The following is a 12,311-nucleotide window of genomic DNA, read 5'->3' as shown; positions in this document are numbered from 1 at the left end:
TCTTAACAAATAAGAAAGTTATAACATTTTTATAGAAATCAAATTTTACTTCAGTTCTGCGACTGCCACATAATCTGAATACATTTACATAAGACACAAATTCTAGAAATTTGTAAATATTTTGGAACTGAAAAGTTATATAACTTTTTTTCTAATAGAGATATTTTAAAACAATAAACTGTTTTGGAATGCTGTTAAGAGATCTATATGAAGAAAGCAAGTGTTTGCAGTTATTTCAATATAAAAAAAATGACTGGGGTTGCTACTTTTATGTGTGGTATTCTACCTGTTTTATGCAATGTTATACAAATGACTAATTAATGTCATAGTACACTTGCCATTGATTGCAAGAATGCAAACATGTATTCCACAAGTCAGAGATCAAACAGAGTCAGCCTTTAATTAGGTACTCATAGAAATGCTTGTTTGCGGGTATTGCTATGATGGTCAGTTGACACTTGTATGTTTCTAGGCATAAGCCACCATTTTCAATGATGAAACAAATGCTATTAAAAGGTTTCATTTACTAAATTTGATTGCTATTCTTCTCACTCAACAAAATAGGGACCATATCCATTGGTATTTTCTATCAAAAGGAGAAATGGAATTCATGAATGAGCACACATTATAAGCAGGTTTATGAGTTACCTGGGTGTGAACTAGCAAAGGAGAGATGTGTTACACATTAGATCAGTACCATTTTTATTTAAGACCAACTAGATGTCATAAGAAGCCTTACAGTGCTTTGCTGATTTGATCCTTCATTTAGGAGTAGCAGTTATAACAAGACTTTCATGATGGCTGAGTGTGGATGCTCAAGCAGCAGCATTTTCTATTTGTACCAACCAGACCATGGAATAAATGTGCCAGTAAAGTTACATGGCAATCCTCTTAGCAGTTTAGAATGAGCAGTAACAAACTTGTGCTAATGGCTGGATGGCTGCCAGACAAGAGACCATCCTATAAGCTTGTTCTGGTCTATGACCAGTTAAGCTAAACAAAGAGTGCAATATATTTTGAGAAACAACAACATTAAAAACTCATAATTAAATACAAAATGCTGTTATTTCAATTCAAGTTATAGAAAAGCTGTCATTGCACATTCTGGAACTTTAAGTTCACTAAATGAGAAGTGGCCTTAGCAATATCTTTTACACATGAACTGTGAATCGATCTTCGAGTCCTGGAAAATTTGCCTCAGCAATATCTTTTACATGAGAATTGTGACAGCCATACTGAACGTTCAAGCAGAACCTTTTCATTTAGAACCAACTAGACCTTGGGACAAATGTGGTTGCGAAGTTGCATGACAATTCTCCCAGTAGTTTACGACCAGTAATGAAATAAGCTTGTGCTAATAGACAAAATATAAAAATGGACACCACGCCATCCCTTTAGCTCTTCTGGTCAATATCCAGTAAAATATAAAAATCTAAAGAAGAAGAAAATTAAAAACAAGAGTCCATTATTAGAAATAATACTCCAATGTCTGAAAACTAAGAGTCCCTTGTAGGAACTGATGCTCCATTGAAAAGAATTTTGAGTTTTCACAAGTAAAACAATTCTTCTTTTTAACTTCTGGCTCCTGAAGCCATCTCAGATAATATTCAGGGGTAAAATTAAAAAAATATTGGTCACTGTGGTAGCTATATTGGATGTAAGATTAAAGTATTATTTAGAACAAATTAAGACACCTAATAAGAGAATTTTGGTTAAAACCACAAGTCAATATAACCATCCTCTCAGGAAAATCAGCCACAAGATTTTGAATACATTCATTGTGGTAGCCATACCTGAGGTCACACTGAATGTCACATCAGCACTATTTTCATCTGGAACCAACTGGGCATCACAATTCTTTCAGTAAAACCCAGGCAGACATGACCATTTATTCAGGTATTCCAATAGTAACAAGATTTTAAAGTTGTTGACTGTGATGGCCATATTAGATGCATGATCAGCACTATTTTCATTTACTACCAAATAAACACCCTAAGTCTTTCAGCAAAAACTCCATGTTTATACAACCATCCATTTAGGAGTAGTGACAGCAAGATTTAAAAAAAGGCTGCAATGATGGCATATTGGATATTAGATCATATCCATTTCGCTTAGAGCCAACTAAGACATCAAAAACTCCTCTGATGAAATTTCTAAAGATACGACCATCCATTCATGTGGAGTAGCAATAAGAGGAATCGTAAAAGAGCTACTGTACTGGCAATATTGGTTGTCAATGCAACACCATTATCCTTTATGACTAGTCAGACATAACAAGAAGTGCCATGGTGAAAACCCCATGCCGATATTACTTTCCATTCAAGAGCAGTAACACGATTTTCAAGACGACTACCATGGTGACCATATTGGGCATCAGATCAGCATGATTTGCATTTACGACAAGCTAGACATCACAAAAAGGTTTTTGTGTGAAAGTTACATGCTGACAATTACCATCACTCAGAAGGAGTAGAAGTAAAAAGATTTTCAAGATGCCTTCTTCTCTGGCCAAATTTGATGTCTGAGAAGCACCATTTTCATTTTGGACCCACCAGAATAATGGATGAATGCGTGTGTGATCTTGCATGGCAATCTTCCAGTAGATTAGGTGGCATAGTGATAATAAACAGACTAACATTGGATGCTAGATGCTAAACATCAGACCATCCCATAAACTCTTCTGGCTTATGACCAGTACAGCTATGAAGAAAAAATATATATACCTCTAACAAACAAACTGAGTTTGTTGGAGTCCACTTTCTGACTTGGGTCAATGTTGTATGCTTGACAGAAGATCATTTCACTGTGGTCTGTGTTACTGGGAGTGAAGGTCAGACTGGTTCCACTGCCTATTGACCGAGATCCTACATACCAGTCTATAGTAGGGGCAGGTCGACTTATTCCTGTCACACAGGTCAAGGTAACTTGTTCTCCAGAAGTGACAGTCAAGGTGGATGTGATGTTCTGGTTGTTTTGCTGTAAAAATGATTCTGTAACTCTGACTGAAATTATTAAATAATAAAAAGTATTTCATATTCCCGCAAGTTACAGAAAGTGAAACACATTCAAGTGTGCAAAAACATACTTTTATAATTCAGAAGTAAATAACTTACTGATGCATAAATAACAGACAAAAGTATCCTACTGATAAAATGCATGTAGGTTGAACTCTGGCATTTTGTTGACAATAATGTTTATGTTTAATAACTGACTACTGAAATAGTATTGCTGCAGTGAGTACTGTACCAAACAATAAACTGAAAATTGCTTTTAGTCAAATTTCAAACTTTAAAGCTCCACATAGGTAAACTGATACATTATTATACTCATAATATTCATAACACTTGGACGGCTATCACAAGCAAGTAGGATCCTCTCAACAAAACATTTGTACCACTAAGTACTTAATTTCTTTTACCCAAAATAGAGTAAAATGAAGTATAGAGGTCTGTGGGTAATTACTAGTAATTTCAAGTAATGCTAATTAAAAGAAAATTAACAGCAAGTCAAAGATAACAAGAATTAATTTACTTAGTAATTTTAATTAATCACAGAGTTAAGTCATTTTGAACAAATTAGTAAAATGTATGCATATTGATGTTTATTGACAACGTTTGTAATGAGTAAATAATTCCCAGTTTAAGAAAGTAACTGTTTTATTATCCCATTATGATCTCAAGTGCATATTCAATAGGTGTAGATTCAATGAGTGTAGATTCAACAGAGCCTGTCCTTATAACAAATTTAAATGTACATCACAGGCAAAAATATTTCAATTAACAAGGTGAAAATGACATAGAATTGAGTAAAATCTGCCAGAATTTGGAACATTGATAACCTTTCCATATCTGGAATTTAACTTTTGTTGCCAGAGAAACAAGCAGCAGACTTAAAAAAATATAATCAGTCCTGCTCAATCTTCACTAGCACTTCCTATAAAACAATGTCTGACTATTGAAATTATGAAAAGTCCTAGTCCAAAGTATTACTAGTGGACAACCACTAATTTCAAACCTTGCTTCATATTCTTATATGTAAGACCTTTCCAGATGTAAATGTAAATTTGCTACATAGATATTAAGTTGATATAATCATATTAACACAAAGCCTGAACCAAACTGCTACAGTCATTATTACAATTGGTCACTAAAGATATTAATTCCTTGATAGCAATAGTAGAAACTCTAGTAAAATACAAGAAAAAAATTCTAAGAGTGGTGGGTGCAACTAAAGTAATTGAATATACCCACAATGCTAAAGCAGTATTGCCTAATGTTTCTGTTCATGCATAGGCATCTAAAATTAGCATGATTGCATCATGTACTTTCAGCATTACAGTAGTACAAGTTGGGATACTGAACTGTTGTGAAACTATGAAAGACAGTTCAGCATGTCTGCAGCATGTAAATTCAGCACAACAGCAATTCATCCTAGAAAACATAATTTTTGTGATATTTTTGCATCAGTTTAGCATGACTGTAGCATGCATATTCAGCATGACAGAATTCCATGCTGGAAATAATGAGTAATGGTGAATGTTCATGCTGTAAATGTACTTATGTATCGCATCATAGATACAGTATTTGACCAGCATAAGTAGAGTATGTATTTCATTGTCAGTACATGCTCTTTAAAGGAAATAACATGCTTAATATGGTGACAGCCTGTCAATATTAGTCTTTGTTATTAATATATATCCTAGAGCAAGAATTCAAAGCAAATAACTCTGTTTAGGTTACTGCATACAAGTACTTATATTATTTGCACTCTTTAGGTTATTGGATACAAATACTTATATTATTTGCACTCTTTAGGTTATTGGATACAAATACTTATATTATTTGCACTCTTTAGGTTATTGGATACAAGTACTTATATTATTTGACTGTTTGTTTTATTGGATACAAATACTTATATTATTTGCACTCTTTAGGTTATTGGATACAAATACTTATATTATTTGCACTCTTTAGGTTATTGGATACAAATACTTATATTATTTGCACTCTTTAGGTTATTGGATACAAATACTTATATTATTTGCACTCTTTAGGTTATTGGATACAAGTACTTATATTATTTGCACTCTTTAGGTTATTGGATACAAGTACTTATATTATTTGCACTCTTTAGGTTATTGGATACAAGTACTTATATTATTTGCACTGTTTAGGTTATTGGATACAAGTACTTATATTATTTGCACTCTTTAGGTTATTGGATACAAGTACTTATATTATTTGCACTGTTTTAATAATTTAATCAATGAGCTATTACTAATCAGTAAAATCTAATTTCTCTTTGTTTTCCTTCAAGCAATTTGTCATTTTCACACAAATCATGTAATTCATGCAATCTGTCATTTTCACACAAATCATGTAATTCATGCAATCTGTCATTTTCACACAAATCATGTAATTCATGCAATCTGTCATTTTCACACAAACCATGTAATTCATGCAATCTGTCATTTTCACACAAATCATGTAATTCATGCAATCTGTCATTTTCAAGTAAATCATGTAATTCATGCAATCTGTCATTTTCAAGTAAATCATGCAATTAATGCAATCTGTCATTTTCAAGTAAATCATGTAATTCAAGCAATCTGTCATTTTCAAGTAAATCATGTAATTAATGCAATCTGTCATTTTCAAGTAAATCATGTAATTCATGCAATCTGTCATTTTCAAGTAAATCATGTAATTCAAGCAATCTGTCATTTTCAAGTAAATCATGTAATTAATGCAATCTGTCATTTTCAAGTAAATCATGTAATTCATGCAATCTGTCATTTTCAAGTAAATCATGTAATTCATGCAATCTGTCATTTTCAAGTAAATCATGTAATTCATGCAATCTGTCATTTTCAAGTAAATCATGTAATTCATGCAATCTGTCATTTTCAAGTAAATCATGTAATTCATGCAATCTGTCATTTTCAAGTAAATCATGTAATTCATGCAATGTCATTTTCAAGTAAATCATGTAATTAATGCAATCTGTCATTTTCAAGTAAATCATGTAATTCAAGCAATCTGTCATTTTCAAGTAAATCATGTAATTCATGCAATCTGTCATTTTCAAGTATATCATGTAATTCATGCAATCTGTCATTTTCAAGTAAATCATGTAATTCATGCAATCTGTCATTTTCAAGTAAATCATGTAATTCATGCAATCTGTCATTTTCAAGTAAATCATGTAATTCATGCAATCTGTCATTTTCAAGTAAATCATGCAATTCATGCAATCTGTCATTTTCAAGTAAATCAAGTAATTCATGCTGTCATTTTCAAGTAAATCATGTAATTCATGCAATCTGTCATTTTTAAGTAAATCATGTAATTCATGCAATCTGTCATTTTCAAGTAAATCATGTAATTCATGCAATCTGTCATTTTCAAGTAAATCATGTAATTCAAGCAATCTGTCATTTTCAAGTAAATCATGTAATTCATGCCAGAAAATATAATAATCTGATCACTTAATAATAGTCTCTTTCATTTATATTAATGAATTATATTTGTTTAAAGTAGCCAAGAAAAATGAGTAATTATTAAGTCAAAACTAGCTATCTGGTTTAATACTTTTACTAAAAATTAGCAAAAAGAATTACATTAATTTTTGTTTGAGGGTGGTAATTTGCAATCAACATTAGGACACCATCATCATTGTCAATTTCTGCATTTACAAGCATGACAACATTGGGACACCATCATCACTGGCAATTTCTGATTTATAAGCATGACAACATTGGGACACCATCACTGGCAATTTCTGATTTACAAGCATGACAAGATTGGGACACCATCATCATTGGCAATTTCTGATTTAAAAGCATGACAAGATTGGGACACCATCATCATTGGCAATTTCTGATTTACAAGCATGACAAGATTGGGACACCATCATCATTGGCAATTTCTGATTTACAAGCATGACAAGATTGGGACACCATCATCATTGGCAATTTCTGATTTACAAGCATGACAAGATTGGGACACTATCATCATTGGCAATTTCTGATTTACAAGCATGACAAGATTGGGACACCATCATCATTGGCAATTTCTGATTTACAAGCATGACAAGATTGGGACACCATCATCATTGGCAATTTCTGATTTACAAGCATGACAAGATTGGGACACTATCATCATTGGCAATTTCTGATTTACAAGCATGACAAGATTGGGACACCATCATCATTGGCAATTTCTGATTTACAAGCATGACAAGTTTGGGACACCATCATCATTGGCAATTTCTGATTTACAAGCATGACAAGATTGGGACACTATCATCATTGGCAATTTCTGATTTACAAGCATGACAAGATTGGGACACCATCATCATTGGCAATTTCTGATTTACAAGCATGACAAGATTGGGACACTATCATCATTGGCAATTTCTGATTTACAAGCATGACAAAATTGGGACACTATCATCATTGGCAATTTCTGATTTGAAAGCATGACAAGATTGGGACACTATCATCACTGGCAATTTCTGATTTGAAAGCACAACTGATTTTGTGCACTTAAGGTCTTACATCCTCCAGTGACTGAGGTATGTGTCTGGGACTGTGTGACAAGCATTTCCCAAACTCCACTTATGGAATGCACTACTATGTAGTAGGTGAAGCCTTGAGAATTATCCAGCATTAAGTTTACCAGCCCAGTTTTTGCCACTCCATCCTCATCCTGCATGATATAAGCTATTGGTCAGTTTTTCGTCTGTCTCAATCCCTCTCCCCAAAGTATGATGGCTGGTTTCAGATATACTATGGGTCTGATATGTTTCACGGAGAGGTGGGGATTTCCAATATCCTGGGGTCAGCTCAATGGACTGCCCTCATCCTTTTTCAGGACACAGCCTTAAAACTAGTGATACATCAGTAGTGGGGCAGGAGGACGGAATTTAACATTATGAACAGGTAAGTATTTCATCATTAAAATTAGTTTTACCCCCACACAAAAAAACATTAAAATTATCACTGATACATAACCTGTTGTTATTGTGTTGCTGAATTTGCCAGTTTGGTGTGAGGCTGTTGATCCAATAAAGTAGTGGGAAAAAAAGTAAGGAATATTCACCCTTAGTGAAGAAGTGTATACTACTGTAAGATAGTCTCTGCATGGGTCTCCATTTGTACTACTACTATTATCACCCCCAAAGAAAATATGCTTTTAGTTATGTGAGCCAAGGAGTGAAGGTAGAAAGAGAATGTTAAATCATGAAAGTCCCTGACATAGCAATGGCTCAAAACCTCATGGACTTTAATCTTCATGAAAGAATGGTCCCTTTTGGTCAGAGACTGATAAGATCTGCTAATAGTTGAAATGTAAGATGAAATATCAGCTGAGTCAGGAGGAAATGATGCTTCCTACCCTATTGCCCTTTAGAAGCTGATAAAAAAAAGCCCTAACTGGCCATAAAAGTCAATCTTGTTCTTCCCCATCACAGAAATGAATGAGACTGGTGATCACAATTGGGAGTGAAGCAACCAGTTAAAGCTGGTTTCTTGCAACAACAAAAAAACATGGTTGGCAAAGAAGAGAAACTGAATATAATTTCCCATGAACTGTACTCAGTCTGGTTCTATGGAAATTCAGCCTCTGTGCTCAGAGAGGGATAACAGGGATGAACACATTTCTCCACTGCACCAAATACAAAAGGTTGCACTTACCATCTTAGATCCTGGACATACTTCATCTCCAAAACTGAACATTTGCACTTGGCAACTTTGCTTAAAAACTTGCCCTGGTGGGGAGATTGTTTGATATGAGCCAAGTGTGAAGATGGAGAATCTACCTATTGTTGTGGAGGAGTGAATAAAAGGCTTTAACAGAATGCTCTTACTCTAAGGTAAAGGCTGGTCTACAAGCAGGTTGGGAAGATCCTTGAACCTTATTAAAATGGGCTAAACTGAGGAGGTCCTTACATTTTTAAGTACAGTTCTGCAGTCACCTGGTCATCACAGTAGCCATTCTAATTTCCCCCCACCCCCACCTTAACTTCCTATACAAATGGCATGTAATCAGCAGACATCTGCCTTGTGTGTTTCTTAACCAAGAGGATGGTTTACCTAGTCTTCAATGGTCAGCAGCCAGGTGTTTCTTAACTGTTGAGTGGTTTCACCCTACCTTCCATGGACACTGAAGCATATCAGCAATGACCACTCCAAGTATGCAAATTAAACTTCTTTTGTCTGATGAGCAAGGCATGGTTTATGTAAAGGTATATCAAATGAATCAATGTTTAAATATTCCATATTTTTAATGTACTTGCTGTAATACAGTGAAACTCAATGGTTTCAAGAGCAAGGCAGTTGTAATCCTTACATGAGATATCACATCCTGTAGAATCACTGTATCAGGACTATTATTAAGGAAAAAGCACTGAAATATAGGAATTCCCTGTTAATAGTATGAATATGTTATCTTTTATTTTAAGATTTTCAATCAAAGCTATCACCAATAAATAAAAAAATCAAGTGGATGTACACTGCACTAGTGATATAACTTATGATTTAGGTGTTACAAACAATAACCCAAGAAAGCTTCTTTTCAATGCCTAATCGTCAAAGGTCACAAACAAAAGCCAAATGTCTTTTAATCTTGGTCAGTTTGAGCAACTGCTTAATCCATCAATTGTTTAAAGTGTGAACAACTGTTTTCATGCCTATTTAAAATAAATGTCATAGCAAAAGGCAGTGGTATGTCCCATAATTATAGGTAAGCTGTCATTTAGTATCCTTTTATTAAATTTTTTTATTTTTCTTTTAGCTAAATAACTAACTATGTATCTTGGTGGTGATATTGCTACTACTGCTGATAATAAGTAATCAGATGATCCCACATCAAACTGCAAGCTTCTACTTCCCAGGCTCTTTTGTTCGAGACTAGATAAACATAAAAGAAGAGCTTGTTGTTTAGCCTTATTGAAAAAAATATACCAACGGTCTCCCAAATTCTGAGCAGGGAGTCTGATATGGACTATTGCACAGATCATTCTATGAGGACTGTTTTGCTCCTCCTGGACAGATTGTCTGCTAAAATATTTTTTTCTGTGCCAGAGTGTGGCAAACTGGAAGGGTAAGTCATTTCCAAATTGTCCAAGTAAGGAGGTTCCAAACTTACAAAGAGAAAAGAGGCATGTGTGCCTCTTTGTCACTTGAGATATCATAACACTGACATGTTGTTGGATGGAATAAAGTATGATGCAGAGACTTAATATTTAGTTGATGCAGCCCTAAATGGCTACTAAAAGAGTGAGATTCAGTGATCAGAAACCCATTCTCATTTGTCTACCAAATCAGATTATGCTGGAAATCCAGACATAGAAAAATCTGAACTGTCAGAGGGTCCCTCTGAGGTTTCCAGTTTGCTAGAGTTAGAAACTGGAGAAGACACAGGAACAATCTGCCTATGGTCAGGATCATGTCCAGTCATTCACAAGCGATAAAAACTAATTCCCTGTTCATTAGAAAAATCATCCACATATAGATGAAATCTTGAGATGGAGTAAGCTGATTTCTCTAAGTTTTGTAAAACATCCAGCCATGTCACTTTAGACCTTCAGCAACAGATATAATTTAATGGACTCTATTCAGCTGAATACCGTCAGAAAGAAGTCTTCAATTACCTGGTACAACACATAGAAGGACACACCATTACCATGTCCACTGACCAATCTTGATTTAATCACAGTGGTAACATCTGTCAAATATTTTCATGGTGTCTTTATGTGAAATGAACTTGCATTGATGGTATCACACAAACCTAAAACTGGTATTGTCAACCTGGATCTGACAACAGAACCTGGCGCTCATTGGGTTGTATACATGATAACACCTCAATATCATTTGTATTTTGACACATATGAACTTGCACCGGAGGTTGTTGATCATTAAACCACGGGTGCTAGTGCCCATGACAGTGAACCTAAACCTCAACTACTGCTTGATTCAACTAAAGCAGTACATACACATGGCTGGATGGACCAATATGCAGTTATCTTGTTGAAGCGTTGCATGCACTCGCAACAAACAAAGCTTCCTCAACAAAACTGCAAGCATTTGTTGATTTCATATTAAAGTAACTTTAACATTATACAAATGTCTATTAACATTTACGGATGTTACTAAGCTTGATAACACAGTACTGATTTGCATCTCAGCAAGCACTGCCACCAAGGCAGATTTGACTGCGTTTACTAGTGATGTTGCTGTTGGTTTTGATCCAGGTGAGCTTATGATTTTTGAAAAGCGAATGTAAATTACAAATGTCTACTGCTGATATTCAATTATCATCATCAAGCTTAAAGGTGCTGAAGCAGGGAACCTGGTTGAGATCACTGAAAATAAGGGAATCTGAGACTGGTGTGTCTGTTGTGTTTATCAAAGATTATGTTAATGATGCAAATGCTACAACAAAACAATATGGAGATAATAAAATTGCTAGCATGCCACATGGAGAACAATTATGGGATTATTAATAAAAAAAAGAAGAAAAACCAATTGATGGGTAACCTTAGCAAAAGGACAGCTTGGTTAGTTTTAATACACCAAAACCTGACATTTTAAAGGTGTGTGAGTCCAAATCATACTTGTTTATCATAACTGGAATTAAAACTTCATTGGATCAAATGGGAACACTGATAATGATAAGCAGCATCTAGGTGTTGATTTGTATTATCACTAGTTAACAAGCCCAATGGTATTGCTATTGAATTTTACACATTCGCATTATCAGCATCATTAATTACCAGACCTTAAATTATCCTTGAAGGATTCAACATTTATCCAGATGGCGGGTCAAATGGGAAAGCTAATAATGATAAGCAGCATCTAGGTGTTGATTTGTATTATCACTAGTTAACAAGCCCAATGGTATTGCTATTGAATTTTACACATTCGCATTATCAGCATCATTAATTACCAGACCTTAAATTATCCTTGAAGGATTCAACATTTATCCAGATGGCTACTCAACTATCTTCAGTGTTTATGTTTAGATTAGATTTATCATTATACATATAATGGATTCTGATCGATGGGACAAAGTTGCAGAATTTATCAATGGAGTGTTGGATGACCTAACAAAGTATGTTAACTTTGATAGCAAGTTCATTCCACTTGTCAATGAATATCTTCTTGAGAGTGGTGTTACCAGACCCTCATATTAACTGACATACATAATTGTAAAGGGTAAAATAGAAATTGGCTGTTGGGACCACTCTAATGTATTACTGCCAACTTGAAGTCAACTTGGAATAATCACATGTGCATGTTAAAATGTACA

The 12,311-nt window shown here is 34.4% G+C and overlaps 1 protein-coding gene across 1 annotated transcript in view; it reads right to left on the bottom strand.

Moving 5' to 3' along the window:
- The window catches only part of LOC149773306 (uncharacterized), a 44,514-nt gene that overhangs the window by 9,077 nt on the left and 23,126 nt on the right, over positions 1 to 12,311 (bottom strand). The window contains exons 4-7 of the mRNA XM_089946469.1: positions 10,654 to 10,727; positions 9,351 to 9,407; positions 7,559 to 7,709; positions 2,724 to 3,002 (exon numbers count right to left, since the gene is read on the bottom strand). Of these exons, the coding sequence (XP_089802595.1) occupies positions 2,724 to 3,002; positions 7,559 to 7,709; positions 9,351 to 9,407; positions 10,654 to 10,727 (561 nt within the window). The remainder of the gene's footprint in view (positions 1 to 2,723; positions 3,003 to 7,558; positions 7,710 to 9,350; positions 9,408 to 10,653; positions 10,728 to 12,311) is intronic.

This window comes from Sinohyriopsis cumingii, unplaced genomic scaffold (genome assembly GCF_028554795.1).
Source record: "Sinohyriopsis cumingii isolate HCF-2022 unplaced genomic scaffold, ASM2855479v2 utg000695l, whole genome shotgun sequence".
NCBI lineage: Eukaryota > Metazoa > Mollusca > Bivalvia > Unionida > Unionidae > Sinohyriopsis > Sinohyriopsis cumingii.
Note: the sequence above shows the minus strand (reverse complement) of the source record. Positions and strands in the feature narration are given on the sequence as shown.